This window comes from Pipistrellus hanaki (genome assembly GCF_964339955.1).
Source record: "Pipistrellus hanaki genome assembly, chromosome: 7".
NCBI classification, from domain to species: Eukaryota; Metazoa; Chordata; class Mammalia; order Chiroptera; family Vespertilionidae; genus Pipistrellus; species Pipistrellus hanaki.
The window spans coordinates 40,516,058-40,532,105 of NC_140509.1; the positions used below are offsets into that span (position 1 = coordinate 40,516,058).

Sequence of the window (16,048 nt, forward strand, 5' to 3'; positions counted from 1 at the left end):
ACTTTTAGTTTTTCCCCAGAGTATCATGTTGGCTGTGAGTTTGACGTATAGCCTTTATTACGTTGAGATATATTCCCTCTATTCGACTATGCTGAGAAATTTTCATCATAAATTGGACCTAGATTTTGTCTGATGCTTTTTATGCACCTATTGATATAATCATATGATTTTTATCCTTTCATTTTGTTTATGTGATGTATCACACTTACTGATTTGCAGACATTGTACCAACCTTGAATGCCAGAATAAATCCCACTTGATGATGGTGTATGATTTTTTTTAATGTATTGCTGTATCACTAAAGATATTAAATGAAATAGGCTTTTTCTTTTTAAAATATGTTTTATTAATTTCAGAGAGAGGAAGTGAGAAAGATAGAGGGATAGAAACATCAACAGTAAGAGACAATCATCGATCAGTTTCCTCCTGCATGTCCCCTACTGGGAATCGAACCTGCAGCCTGGGCATATGCCCTGACCAGAATCGAACTGTGATCTTCTGGTTCATGAATTGATGCTCAACCACCTGCTAGGATGAAATAAGCTTTTTAATTGAGATATAATTACATATGATATTGTATTAGTTTCAGGTGTACCATATAATGATTTGATACTTACATATATTATAAAATGATTACTGTGCTATGCCAGCACAGCCAAGGGTTTGGTGAGCCTGAGGGAGGGTGGAGAAGGATTGAAGAACTGACAGACAAAGAAAATAAGCTGGGTCTAGGTGGATCTCCTGCGCCTGGCTGAGGCCACAGAGAGAGATCCAGCCAGCAAGCTGGGCCTTTATTTTATAGCCAGAGGTAAACAAGGGAGTGGTCACCATAGCTGCAAAGTTCTTGTGAGTTTCATTTGTTTTGGCAGCACTTGCTGCACCTCCCACAGCCCATTAGCTACCAAGGAAGAATCTAGGGAACTTCATAAGGTCAAGCTTAATTATGCTAAGAGGGCTGTGCCCTCTAAACTGTGACTTGTTTGTGGCTTTGCCAACAGGTCAGTCTGAGGCTTAACCTTATATAGTGGCTCCCTACAGGTTGCCACAAGTCTAGTTAACGTTCTTTACCACACACAGTTACAATTATTTTTAATGATATATGATATGGGAGAATGAAGCAAGAGGAAGGAAGATGCTTAAAGGGTCGTAAGGGTAAAATTAGAACAGGATGCATGTTACATTTTTTAATTAAAAATTTCATTAGTTGGCCTCAGCCAATTGGGTCACTGGATAGAGCATCAGCCTGCGGACTAAAGCGTTTTGGGTTTGATCTCTTTGGGGTGCCTGTGGGAAGCAACTAATCAATGTGTCTGTCATACATTGATGCTTCTCTCTCTCACCCTCCCCTCTACTGGTCGATGTTTCTCTCTCATCAACGTTTCTAGCTCTCTATCTCTCTCCCTTCCTCTCTGTAAAAAGTCAATAAGATATATATATATATATATATATATATATATATATATATATATATATATCAATGGGAAAATGTACTTGGGTGAGGATTAACAACAACAACAAATTTAATTAGTTGAAATACAGTAATATTAGATATTTTTGTGAAGTAATTGTTTTTGTTATTGAAAAATAGGTACAGATATTTGAAAACTCAAATGCACTTTTTTTCACTTAAAGCAAATGTCATTCTTTTACGCTGTAGTGGTATACCCATACCACTGCCATTTCTGATGGCACCTTAGGCAAGACATATGATGGGCAAGAGCTAAGCTCTGTGCTCTGATGTCTGATGGTCGGGTAGAATCATGATTCTACCTCTTATTAGCTGTATATTCTTGGTCAGTTTACTTCCTTTCTATACCTTGGTTTTCTTATTTGTACGTATTCCTTTTTGTATTTATGTATTTCATATGGCTTTAGTACATAGTAAGAATAAATGCTAGCAATTATTTCAGACTTAGAATTCAGCACCTATTTTCATACTGCTATTGTTGTATCAGATATATTTTTTCTGTCTATACTAAGATTTGTAAGACTTTCTACTTCTTGAATGTAATTTTTAAAAACCTTGATATCAAAATAGTGTTCAGAGGAACACCTCATTAATTTTATCATTGGAAATAGCAGCTATGCAAAGCTGTGCCATAGGGTCCATTTCTCAGGAATTCAGCATACTTTGAGAAAAAGATTTACCCATCCACCAACTATTTGTAGAGCACTGTCCATATGCCAGCACTATTCCTGGTGTTGGGGAAGCCATGGAGCACAAAATCTACCCCCCACCCCCCAGCCCCCGTCAGTGGGCTGACCTTCAGAGAGCAGATGGGGCTTAAAACACATATGATTTTTGAGGTAAAATTACAAAAATATCAATGCAAATGATGTTGTCTTCACAGTCAGAAATAATTAGTTGTGCTCAAGAAGTGGAAATGCTGACAAAGCAGTTAGGAGCCCTGCTTGAACAATTAACAATGACCGTAAAGTCCAAGACGGCTGTCCCAACGTCACAAGTCTTTGTAAGTATCTGTCATCAGCTTTGACCTTATTGAAGGATGAATAGAGTTTGGGTTCTATAAAACTGAATCAGAAGTATTTATGATTATGCAGGGTAGGGCAAAAGTAGGTGTATAGTTGTTCATATGGAAAATAATACAATAATTAATGAATAATAATACAAGGATAAACTGTGTTTTGTGTACTCAAAGCTGTAAAGCTACTTTCACCCTATCCTGTACTTAATTACTAAAATATTAATATTGTTTTCATACGAGTTGATTCTGTTCTTCTTGGTTATTTTGTGGTAATAGTATACATTGGATGACAGAACTCCCTTGGTAGGCATTTGCTGCTGAAGAAAATACAGATTAATCCTATATAATAAAAGCCTAATATGCAGATCGACCAAACAGTGGAACAACTGGTTGCTATGACATGCACTGACCACCAGGAGGCAGGTGCTCAATGCAGGAGCTGCCCCCTAGTGGTCAGTACACTCAGCCAAGAGCCACGCAGCAGTGGCAGTGGTGGGAACCTCTCCTGTCTCCACTGCAGGTGGGCAGTAAGGAGCAAGGGGTCCCAGACTGTGAGGGCCCTGGACTGCGAGAGGGGTGTCTGACTGCCTCCAGGTGGACATCCCCCGAGGGGTACTGGACTGCCTGAGGGCACAGGCTGGGCTGAGGGACTCCCCTGCCACCCCCCAAGGGCACAGATCTCGTGCACTGGGCCTCTAGTATGTAATAATAACCATACTATCAGTATTGGCTGGGCAACAAAAATAATCCATAATATAGTATTGAAAATGTGTTCATAATAGCTGGTTTCTAAATGCCTTCAACAAGGAGGTGATGCAACTTGTGACTCTTCGGAAAAGACAGATAATAACCACTTTGATGACCAGACCTGCGTTTATGCTGACTTTTCTGATGATCTGCACCATCTTATGGACAAATCTGGTAGCCCCAAGGAGGCAGAAGATGCAAATGCAGTATTTTATAGAGCACTTTGGGGCTCTGATAATTTTCTATAATCATCCCCAATATTTGATTTTAAAAACTAAAAAGCCAGCCGAAACCGGTTTGGCTCAGCAGTAGAGCGTCGGTCTGCGGACTGAAAGGTCCCAGGTTCGATTCCGGTCAGGGGCATGTACATTGGTTGTGGGCACATCCCCGGTAGGGGATGTGCAAGAGGCAGCTGGTTGATGTTTCTCTCTCATGGATGTTTCTAGCTCTCTATCTCTCTCCCTTCCTCTCTGTAAGAAAATCAATAAAATATATTCTTAAAAAAAGCAAAATAAAACAAAATAAAAAACAAACAAACAAAAAAACACTAAGAAGCCAAAGGCTCAGTTGTTCCGCTTATAATTTGAGCCTGAATATTTTTTGTTTGTTCTAGAAGTCTGTGATCTTTAATACGAGTAAAAAACATTTTATCTCACTGACATAAAATCTTTAAACTTGCAGCTCACAAGACATGCCCCAAGATATATTGCTAGACTTTACATGTTCTTTTGAATCGTGTTGAGACAGATAAATCTAACCCTGTGTCAAATTTAGCTTTTTTTAAAAAAAATACAAAAGAAGTTATTTTCCCTTTGACCTTTTCAGGTGAAACACCCATAAACCTTTCTGCTTTCAGGCATGCCAGGGCAGAGAGGAAAGGTTTGTTTTCTCCAGAGTGTGCTTTTGGTTCCAGGGTAGCCACAAGGTCATTTGTGGTGTCTGCTCTTTGGAAATAGAGCCGGGTGATCAAATGTGTGCGTTTGGCTTTGTGTTTTGTTTGTTTGAGTAAATTAACTTTATAATAATCATACCAAAATAAAATGCTTTCAAATAAAATACAAGTTTATTTTTTCATAATTTATGACTCCACTTTCTATTTAGATTCTGTTAACTTCATGAGACTTTTATTTGTCTTAAGGAATAATTTCTTTACAAATTGTATTTAGTCTCAAGACTACAGTGATTATAATTGAATTAAACAATTACATTTTGAACGTTTCTTTTTCTCTTCCTCAGCCCATCTTCATTGCACTTTCCAATGTGTGGACTAGCTTTCAGGATGAAACTGTTTTGATTGGAATCCTCACTAACTTAACTGCCAACCTGGAGCGCTTTCTGGGCTCTCACGACTTGCTGTTTCCTGAAAAAATAATGCAAGAGCTTCTTGATGGAGTAGTTGTGAAAACTGATTTGTTTCGACTGAAAGAACACCTGGGTAGTAGAAATCATCTGTTATTTCCTCTTCCTCTTAACATCACCTCTAGAATAAAGTCACTCTTTTCTCTTAAATTTTCCATATTATATTATAGCTTTCTTATAAGGCGTTAAACATCTTTCTTGATTGTAAGATAAATTTTCATCTCGAGAATTTGGAAAACAAAAATATGTAAACTGGATATCTTACTACCCAGCAATAACCACTCCTAATGTTATGGCTAGTGTTTAGGTTAACAATGATTTTTCTGTGTTTACATGTTTCTCTTGTAGTTTTAGTGGTTTTTATTATTGATTTGCAATAGACAATTATATTCTTGCTATATTTGTTGCAAATTAAGTTTTTTTTTTGGAATGCTATTTGCCATATGCCTATCTCATATTGAGATTGAAATTTATAACGCAATAGATTTTATCTTTGTAGAATTAACTGAGCTTATTTTAGACCCTTTATGAGATGCATTGATTCTTGAAAGGCTGTCTTTATCAATAAATTTCTCTTTACTTTTTTGGTCCCTCCTACCCTAAAGACAATTTAAAATGGATGAGAAATGCCAAAATAGAGCCTAGGATTTGAGTTGTTGCCTAAAAAGAAAGTTTTTGCAGAAAATGAAATTAGATAATTTACTCTCCAAATTTCCTTTTCAAGTTCTATTTTTGTAAAGTGGAAAATAAAAACGAATCAGCAGTAATGAAACTATTGAACACATAGAATCTGAAAAGAGAACACATAAGATCAAAGAGACTCAAAAGCATGCTTCCAATTAAAGTTTCTCTTACTGATTTTTATTAAAACAGCATATCTATGCAATTACTACATTAAATTAAAAAGGTACAGCCACTTCAATAGGAGATATTAAACTCAACTGTATCGGCAAGATAGTTCACTTGCAACTTAGATGTAGACCTGTGTCTCCCACCATAGGTCAGAACTTTATACCCACTAAAACACTCTCAAGATACTGCTCCAGTATATGGGGAGACCCATTGTTCTCTTTAAAAGTATATATTTTAATTTGATTTTTAAAGAGAGGGGAAGGGAGAGGATAGAGATAGAAACATCGATGAAAGAGAACCTCATCCATTGGCTGCCTCCTGCACACCCTTATTGGAGATTGAACCTACAACCTGGGCATGCGCCCCTGACTGGGAATTGAACCAGCGACCCCTTGGTTCTTGGGTCGATGCTCAAATCACTGAGCCACACTAGCCAGACCCGGTTTTCTTCTGAAAGAACTCACTTGACACTTGACACATGTCATAACTGTTCAAGGCTTTCGGGCATATCAGGAAATAAAGAGGGAAGGCTTATTTTCTCCAAAGTGTGAATTTACTTCTAGTCATAGCCACGAGGTCAGGTGTGGCATCTGATCTTTGGCTATAGAGCCACACACCGAAGTGTAGTAGGATCGCGACAGCCGAGAATCTTGGGTATCAGTGTTTTACAAAGGCATGTTTTTATTTGTGTTAAAAACAGTTAATTTGCTTATCAAATGCAAGTAGGTTACCTAACAACACTAGGAAGAATGTTTAAAAGTACACCTTGTTTGAAAATTCAGTTACAAAGAGCTATTTCCTTGACTCTTTCTGTTCAAAATATTGTCATCTGTTTCAAGAAGCAATAGTCCTGCTATATAAGCGTTTGCCTGCCAGTGTAAACAGCTGCACCCTCTGGAATGAAGCTGGTCTCTCTCTGTTTCCGTCACACGGCAGCCAGTTCCTCCCGCTCACTTCCTTGGGTTGTTTACTCTTCTCATTGAATAAAGTTTTTCTTGTCCTCCTCTTTCACTTTAGAAGAAAGAGTACATCCAATGGATTTCAAACGACAACAATGGCTTTTCCCAGAAACAACAGCAAATTTTGCTAAGCTGCAAATTCAGTACCGGGGATTCTGTGCTTATACACTGGCGACAACAGATGGTCTTCTCCTTCCAGGTACCACTGGAAATAATATTGCTCCCACTTACTCAACTTTCTTTCTTTAAATGAAGTGCTGTCATTGTCACTTAGTCACTTTTTAAATCTTTATGGAATCTGATGGTGAACTTAGAAAGGAATTACGCAGAAGAACTAGACAAAGTCTTCATCATTGATGTACTCACAGTATAATCTGGTAGATTGACACAAACATGAAATTATAACACGAGTGATAAGTAATTGAATGTGTACATAATAAAGTATGGATGCTGCCATACAATAATTGGGGGCTGACTCATGTGTCCGGTGATGGATTGTAGAAATGTTACATGACATCACTGAAATGCATCCTCCTCCAAAGTAAATTACTGATTTTTCTGGTATTTTATTTAAAAATATTCATGCAAAGGAGGAGGGGGGTCCCCTGGCTGGCACCCTCTCCCAGTCTGGGAGTCCTGGCTCCTAACCACTCGCCTGCCTGTCTGATCACCCCTAAACACTTGCCTGCCTGCCTGATCATCCCTAACTGCTCGCCTGCCTGCCTGATTGCCCCTAACCATTCATCTGCCTGCCTGCTTAATCTCCCTTAACCACTCATCTACCTGCCTGATCACCCCTAACCACTGTGCCTGCCTGCCTGCCTGATTGCCCCTAACTGCTCGCCTGCCTGCCTCATCACCTCTAACCACTTGCCTGCCTGCCTGATCTCCCCTAACCACTCACCTGCCTGCCTGATCTCCACTAACTGCCTATGCCTCAGCCCCCGCCTGCCATGGCTTTGTCTGGAAAGACATCTAGAATGCCGTCCAGAAGGTCATTCGGCTATCCAGTCTAATTAGCATATTATGCTTATATAATTATAATATTCTTTGTCATTTTACATTCCACTACTGTAGATCAGGATTTCTTAGATACCATTTAGGAAATGGCCAGTTTCTTATTAAGTAAAATTTATCTTGATATTACTATAGCTTCTAAAACCAACAGTAAATCAGAAATTGAGATGGAGTAAGTTATCCAAAAAGTCTTGTGTGAATTGGGATAACAAGAAGTTGGCTAGGACTAGAATGAAAACAGTTTGATAAGATTGTGTCTTATTTTCCTTATATCATTAAGCTCCTCCTTTTCTTTTTTTATTTCTTTTGTTATATTTCACAGGTGGGTATTATTTTTTTACAACTCATTATTGGGATTGCGCATATACAGGCTAGAGAGCACACAAATTGACTCATTTTTATGGTTTTGGATTTTTTCATAATGGGATTAACAAAAGGTTTGCCATGGAGAACTGAGAAAATAGTTTTCTGAGACCCCTGTGAGGGTCATCAATACTGGGGAGAAAACATTCAAGATCCGTGAAGAAGTAGATGGCTTCTTCTCTTTTCTCCTTTGCTTTCCTTTCTGTTCCCTCCCTCCCTCCTTCCCTCCTTTCTTTCTTTTCTTTCTCTGAGTCAGAAGAGACACAAACACAAAAGGAAACATGGGTGTGTGGAGTGACAGGGGTAGCATGATGAGTTTGAAGAGCTGTGGGCTGAGATTCAGAAGTCTGGTTTCTAGTCCCACTTGTGCCATTAGTGGGCTGAGTAGCCTTCAGCTAATCTCATGCTTTCTGTGGACCACGGTTTCCAAGTCAGGAAAAGGAGAAGGACCAAGTAGGAGGTCTGATGGGTCCCTTCCAGCACCTATAAACTATGATTCTAAGAAAGAGGGAGCTTGTGGGGCTTGGGTTTTAGAATCCTCTCTGAGTGTAAGCCAGTCCTGACCACTCTATTTCCGTTTACCGCAGCATTTCTACTCACAACATTATTTTCTGGGCAGCAGCAACCCGCACTGCCTCAGAGGAATTCGGAAGCAGCTCCCTGCTTCTGTCCGCTCCTGCAGACCACAGGGCTCAACCCCAAGCTGATACTGTGGCTCCCCGGTCACTGTCCTTTCCCGATGACCTCACCGACTTCGCCGCCTGCCAGGCTTCCCCCTGCTCACTACTCCAGCCCCCCGGCCTTCTTGTTACTCCTGAATGCGCCAAGCTCATTTGCTGTACCCGCCACATAGCTACATACACTGCTTCTTATTTTATTCAGCCTTCCCTGACCACCCAATTGAAGATAGCAACCTCGTCTGCTTTCCTATTACTATGTGTTCAACCAGCGTTACCTAGGGTATTTTTTGTTTGTTTGTTTTTGGTTTTTTGTAGCACTGATCATTCTCTGGCCTAGGGTATAATTGATTTGGTGAGAGTGAGGAGTTGGTTTTCTTCTGTATCCTCAGTGCCAAGAGCAGGGCCAATAAATATTTGTTGAATAAATGAAAGAAAAAATAAGTAAGACACATTGTACTTCCTATATAACTCCCACCAACTAGGTGGATACTTAATAATCCATATTTTATGTAGTATCTTTTCACAGTGGGAAATGCTTTCTAACATGCAAACTTACATTTTAAAAAAGATGTCTCATTTTTGCAGTTCTCACAGAATTATTTTTAAAACAATGATTCTATGGTAGTTAGTTTAGTTGGGAGAGATTTGTGAAACCTGCCAGGCGATTGGCTTCTCAAAAGAGATTTTTAAATACCTTGTATCTAAATAGTGAAATATTTTTCTATAAAATCATGCTTTAAAATAAAGAAAAAAATTTTATATGAATTTCAGAGAAGCTATAATTTAATAAAATGTATACTTTAGCCGAAACTGGTTTGGCTCAGTGGATAGAGCGCCAGCCTGCGGACTGAAAGGTCCCAGGTTCGATTCCAGTCAAGGGCATGTACCTTGGGTGCAGGCACATCCCCAGTAGGGGTGTGCAGGAGGCAGCTATTGATGTTTCTCTCTCATCGATGTTTCTAACTCTCCCTTCCTGTCTGTAAAAAATCAATAAAATATATATTTTTGAAAAATGTATACTTTAAAATTACTTATTTAATCAGCAAAATAAAAACATAAGTAATAGGTTAAAATGCAATATATAGAAAATATTTCTATGGGTATATTACAAACACAGAATCAACTTAATATTTCATAGCCCATTCAATTCTTTTCTTAATTTTCAGGAAATCAAGCAATTGGAATTTTCAAATATAAAGAAAAATATTACACTTTCAATACCAGTGATGCGGCATATGCATTTGCAGAAAACCCTGACAAGTACATTAATTTAATTACAGAAAAGGCCAAAAAGCATGCAGAATTAATTCAGCTGCTAGAACTTCACCAACAATTTGAAAACCTCATTCCATGTTCTGAGGTAAGCAGGGTAGATATTTAAAAATGTATTACATTTAAGCCCTGACCGGCGTGATTTGGTGGTTACACCTTGTCCAGAAGGTCCCAGGATGTGTGCAGGAGACAACCAATCCATGTTTTTTTTCTTTCTTTCTTTTCTCTCTCTCTCCTTTCCCCGCCCCCCTCTTTCTTCCCCTCGCCCCCTTTCCCTCTCTTAAAAAAAAAAAAAAAAATCAAGTGAAGATTAAAAAAAAAAAGAATTTATGACACTTAAAAACACAGTCCGTTTATTGCTTTTTGGCTAAGATCAAGTGTAGTACCCGTTCCTCTCTGTCCCAGAATTGTGAGAGAGCTTGAAGACAATGAATCAGATAACCAGACAGGTGTGCTGCATGTAAACAATGCCTGCTTTCCCACCATAGGGAAACGTTCCCTGTATATCTGGTCTCTTTTTTCCCTTTCTGTTTATTTTATTTTATTTTTTTCTTTAAAAAAACTTTATTGTTTAAACTACAATATTAGGCCCTCCTCCCCTCCCCCATTAACCTCTTCCAGCCCGTTCCCACCCCCACCCCCTTTCTCTCCATGTAATTCTCAGCTGTTCTCCTGTTCCCATGGGTGTAAGTTTTCTCTCTCCAGTGCTATCGTCTGTGTTGTTATTAACTTGCCATTTATGTGTGTGGTATAATGTCCTTAATTATATTTTTCAGCATGTTTTTATCTACCTTACTACATCATAAGTTTATTGTGAAGGTAAAAATTATGTCTCGTGTAAAACGGTAGGCACTCCTATCTGTTGCTTGACTCTGGGGGGAAGTTCATCTTTTCTCTCTCCTTTGTGCTGTGTCTGAGCTCCTTCAGTCTTTGCCACGCCCGCAGCAACTCCACGTCCAGCACAACAGCACCTGTCAGCGTGGGATTCCTGAACACTTCCCATGTGATAGTCATAGTGAGCTTCTGGGTGTCCCAGTAGGAAATTAACATATTCAATTAAAAAAACACCCCCTTTGGATAAGAATCTGGCGATGTAGGCCTAGTTTGGGTTTAAGATATATCCTAGGTTCCAATGCTTTAAAGAAATTGTCTTAGACCGAATATTTAATAGCTCTTTGAAGGTTCTGTTCATTTCCAATTAGGTTTCTCTCATGTGACCATTTGTGAAGGTCAGAGAGGGGGCATTGGACTTGGCAGTGAATGATGTCAGGTTTACCCCCTCCACAATCCGTCTCCTACAGTAAATCCACAAAATCAGACAAAGCCACAATGCCAGGAAGATAAATTATACACATCTCACTAATTATAAGCTATTTTCTCTGCTGCTATTTACAAGTACATCCCATGCTCAAAATTTCTTGTTTTTCTAACCTTTTGTTAGTTTTAGCTGAATACTTTATTAGTTAACTGTAAATAATGTTTATTTTTTGCAAATATTAATCACAAAACTCCATTTCTTTAGTTCAAAGATACTGTCAAACGTCTTATAAGACCAATTACTAAGAGTGAAACCAGCACACAGACGGATACACACATATTACCACCCACAACTGTGAGATCGTATGAGTGGAATGAGTGGGAATTAAGAAGAAAAGCTATAAAATTGGTTTGTAATAATATTTCTAAAAGCACCTATGGGATAGAAAATTTTGATATGTTAAATTTTGATAGAGTTAAGTTTAATTATTTTTATAAAATATGGAGTTGTACAGAGTTCTTTGTTAACATAATAATAATTAGTGTAACTTTTCATTTGCCAGCTTTACATTGTAAGATCGTCTTCTACTTTTAAGTATATGTAGAAATACGGTAGCATGAAACTACTCTGAAATTATTCTAGCCAGGTTCAGTGTCCTTGTATATCTTCTAGATGATTGTTCCATTAGTGTACATGCTATTTCTCCCCCCCGCCCCCCGCGCTCTCTCTATTTCTCTCTCTCTCTCTCTCTCTCTTTCTCTCTCTCTCTTTCTCTCTCTCTCTCTCTCCTTTCTATTTATCTATTTAATAGCTTTACTTCATTATGCTAATCCATGAGGTGCTAATATTTAAAGCACCCCCTCCCTGGCTGATGTGGCTCAGTTGGTTGGAGCGTCTCAGGTTCTAGTCCCAGTCAGGGCTAGATCAAATCTCAGGTTGTGGATTTTATCCCTGCTGGCGGTTCTCAACTGCTGCTGTAGAGCCTAAAAAGCACAGATATTTACGTTACGATTCATAACAGTAGCAAAATTACAGTTATGAAGTAGCAACGAAAATAATTTTATGGTTGGGGGTCACCCCAACATGAGGAACTGTATTGAAGGGTCGCGGCATTAGAGAGGTTGAGAATCACTGCATGAGAGCATGTGAGTTAAGGAGAGACCTGGAATTAGAGGAAATATTTCAGAGTTTGAGATACTGCAGGTGATTGAGAATCAAAATTACGTCCCCCACACAGCTTATTATCTATACTAGAGGCCCTGTAGGGGAACTGTATTAAAGGGTGGCAGCTTTAGAAAGGTTGAGAACCACTACTCTAATGCCCTCTGTGATTTTTTTTTCTTGCACTTCACCAGAACTTCAGTAACTCCTATTCTTTTTAAAAATATACTTTTAAAACATTGATTTTAGAGAGGGAGGAGAGGAGGGAGAGAGAGAGATGGAGAAAGAGAGGGAGAGGGAGAGGGAGAAAAGGAAAGGGAAAAGGAGAGGGAGAGACATTGATGTGAGAGAGATACATTGATTGGTTGCTTCCGCATCCTACATGCTCTAGGGCTGGGGATGGAACCTGCAAACCTAGGTATATGCCCTGTGCCCTGACCAGGAATTGATTCTGCCATTTTCTGGTGAGCCACACCAGCCACGGCACTCCTATTCTTATAAGCTCCTCCTTGCTTCTTAGCCTGAGTGATCTATTTAACTTCATGTTTATTAGTAATTAAAAAAAGGAGTAAGTTGTCATGAAGGAAGTAGAAGATTATTTAACAAATGATTGAGCTCACTGTAAGTCTGAGCCTGTATGTTCTTTGTTTGGGTCCCTTTTCATTATTTAATATATTTTCCTATTTTGCAGCAAAGGGTATTTTCTATTCCCTTCTAGGGTTTTTTTTGTTGTTTTTTTTTGTTTGTTTGTTTTTGTTTTTTTAATGCTCTAATGTGTTGTTGAAAAACTAATTTCTTTATGGATTGAAAACATAGCTAGATATTAACTGGTGCCTGATAATATTTTATATTGTTTGTTTGTTTAGAGAAATGTCAATCCCTATGTACTCTCTCTCTACTTAGGCCAATTTGCGGCGGAATGTTACTCACTCAGTACAAACCGACCTCAGTCACATGAGAAGAGAAAATTGTTCCCAGGTGTATCCTGTAAAGCACACGGGCACGCAGACCAAGAGGGAGGACAGCACCGCCGTGCCCAGGCCTCAGGTGTTCATAGCCGGTCTCCGTGGGTGTTCGACCAAAACCACCCACGCGGTCAAGGTGAACCTAACCAGAGCTGTCGATGAAACCTAGTCAGAGACCATGTTTTTAAAGAAGATACCACGCAGCTGGGAACAGGGGCAGATATTTAAAAGCATATTTGCACCCATGAAATTTAACCAATGTGGTGGTGCTGGCACATTCATCAGCCGTGTGGATTTTTTTTTTTTTAAACTAAAAAATGGCTTTCTGTGACATAGTTTCCATTCTATTAAAATTGAAAAATAAAGCTCAGTCCATTCATCTTTTCTTTGTTAGAAAAAGTTTGCCACATTAAGACTGGAATGATGATGCCATTTAGATGTCAATGTGAGATTATTATGCCCGGGATACAAATTTCTTTCTAAAATCATATTTAGTGTTAAACATTAAAAATTTTAAATCTAATATGTAATACTTTAAACAACAAAGAATTAAAAAAAGAAAAGAAACTGCCTACAAAATAGCGATCATTCAATACGAGGAAAAACAATTTACAATCCAGTCCGTATCTTTAGGTTGATTAGTTATTGATTGTTAACATGGATTACGTTTGTTCGCTGGCTCACTTCTCACCATTTCACTGACCCTCCGTCAGTCATGATCCAAAAATATTGATTAGGAAATTCCAGAAATAAAACATGTATAAGTTTTAAGTTGCATGCCATGCAAAGAAACTGGATGAAATCTCACACCCTCCTGCTCCATTCTGCCAGATGTGAAGCACCCCTTTGCCCAGCGTATCCTCTCTGTACCTGCAGTTGAATAAGATATTTTGAGAGAAAGAGAGACCACATTCACATGGATTTTTATTATAGCACTAGAGGCCTGGTGCATGAAATTTGTGCACGACGGGGGGTGCCCCTCAGCCCAGCCTGAACCCTCTCCAATCTGGGACCCCTCGAGAGATGTCTGACTGCCTGTTTAGGTTCAATCTCACTTAGGTCAGCAAGGGCAGGCGGAAAGCTTGGCTTTGCTCCATTGCCAGGGAAACCCAAGCCTCCCTCCTGCTCTCTCTGGCTGTAGCCATCTTGGTTGGGTTTATTTGCATATTTGCTCCTGATTGGCTGGTGGGTGTGATTTGTGGGTGTAGCAGAGTGATGGTTAATTTGCATATTACTCTTTTATTAGCTAGGATATATTTTATTGATTTTTTTATGCAGTTGAAAGAAGAGGGATAGAGAGTTAAAAACATAAATGAGAGAAAAACATCGATCAACTGCCTCCTGGACACCCCTACTGGGGATGTGCCTGCAACTAAGGTACATGCCCTTGACCAGAATGGAACCTTGGGCATTTCAGTCCATAGGCTGATGCTCTATTCACTGAGCCAAACTGGTTAGGACTGAATGATAATTTTAATAGTCAATATGGGAATTGATTAGGAAAAACACTGAAGATTCTTGAACAGAAAATTGATTTTGGAAGAGAGGTACCAGAGTTTGGCCTGTGGTAATGGATGGCATGAAGGATCAAATGTGAGATTTAATAATGCAATATAGCATCTCAGGAAAGGGCAGGGAGAGACCAAGGATAAATAGGAAAAGGAACTGGTTCATCAAAAAAAGCAGTCTTTAGACTAGAATATTTGAGTTTAAAGGATGACAAAAATAGTAAGGCAAAGGTGACTGGAATTTAAGCTGGCAAAAGATGATTTTGGAGGTCAACCCTCAGGAAATAGGGATGGAATGAGGAGGGAGATCAAACAAGAGAAGAATTCAGACGGGTGGGAAGAGACACAAGGGAATCTGTGGTCAGGGAAGGAAAGACAGGTCTATTACTTACTAGCTGTGTTGCTTAATATATTTTGGCTGCAGCTTCTTCATCATACAAACTGGGACAATAGTAATTCCCAACAGGTTGTCAAGTGGATTAAACGAATTAACACCCGTAAAGCAATTAGTTGGTAAGTAAGGGCTTTGCCTGTGTTAACTGAGGGGAGAGAGGCCCTCCACTGCCTCATTCTGTTGTGCTCCCGTCCTCACGTCCCTCACTTCCTGTTTCCTAGCTCTCACCCAGGGCTAGAGTAGTGCTTGGCACCTGGTGCGTTTGGTCAATGTCTGATGACTAAACGAACGATGAGGAACAAGAAAAGGCCGATGGGGCAGGCGGCTGCTGAGCTTTGTTTTCATAGAGTTGGCTTGAGTGGAAATAAGATTGCAGCAAGGTAAACAAAAAAATGGTAGAAATAAGTACAGATGAAATGTCAGTGACTATTTGGTAGGAAAAGAAAAATGAGACGTAGTCACCAAAAAAAGGAAGCGGTGACAAGGGGGAGTTACACTCAAATAAGGGAAGTTTAGAGATTGATGATGATGAGTCATGTCTAGCTCTCCTAGTCCAGACACTAAAATTTACCTCGTTTCCTTGTATTCCCCGCCCCCCCCCTCAATTATAAAACGCAGTAATTCTTCTGGCTTGTCTTTAGTCATATTATCCCATAGGAAAGAATTGTTCTAAAGTAAAAATAACCTAGCAAATCGGTTTTGTGTGTTTTTCTGAATAGCAGAATAAGACTAATGTTTAAACTGACATGGAAACAACCAGGTTGAAGTATCTGCATTTGTCTACATGTTCTTTATGGTTAATGGTTTACTATACTTTAAACCTTAGCACTTTTAATAATCTATTGCATAGCTACCCTATTTGAATTTAATCATAACCTCCCTAAGACTTTTGGCATTTGCCTACTGCACAGCAGTTCTGTTTAAGGTCACACTTTCACTTTATTGCCCTGGATATAGAAACCTGGATATAGTACCAGGTTTCTAGTAAATAATTCAGTGAGATGGTGGTAAGCTCTCATGCCTGAGC

The 16,048-nt window shown here is 39.1% G+C and overlaps 1 protein-coding gene across 5 annotated transcripts in view; it reads left to right on the forward strand.

Annotated features, from left to right (window-relative positions):
- Positions 1 to 13,472, forward strand: part of CFAP206 (cilia and flagella associated protein 206) — a 29,578-nt gene extending 16,106 nt beyond the window's left edge. For 3 of the 5 annotated variants that reach the window (XM_084890741.1, XM_084890742.1, XM_084890745.1), the window contains 6 exons: positions 2,352 to 2,471; positions 4,470 to 4,668; positions 6,462 to 6,602; positions 9,630 to 9,823; positions 11,258 to 11,401; positions 13,058 to 13,472. In XM_084890741.1, the coding sequence (XP_084746867.1) occupies positions 2,352 to 2,471; positions 4,470 to 4,668; positions 6,462 to 6,602; positions 9,630 to 9,823; positions 11,258 to 11,401; positions 13,058 to 13,288 (1,029 nt within the window). In that variant the 3' untranslated portion in view covers positions 13,289 to 13,472. The remainder of the gene's footprint in view (positions 1 to 2,351; positions 2,472 to 4,469; positions 4,669 to 6,461; positions 6,603 to 9,629; positions 9,824 to 11,257; positions 11,402 to 13,057) is intronic. The other 2 variants (XM_084890744.1, XM_084890743.1) reach the window with 2 other exon arrangements.
- The last annotated feature ends 2,576 nt before the right edge of the window (positions 13,473 to 16,048 follow it).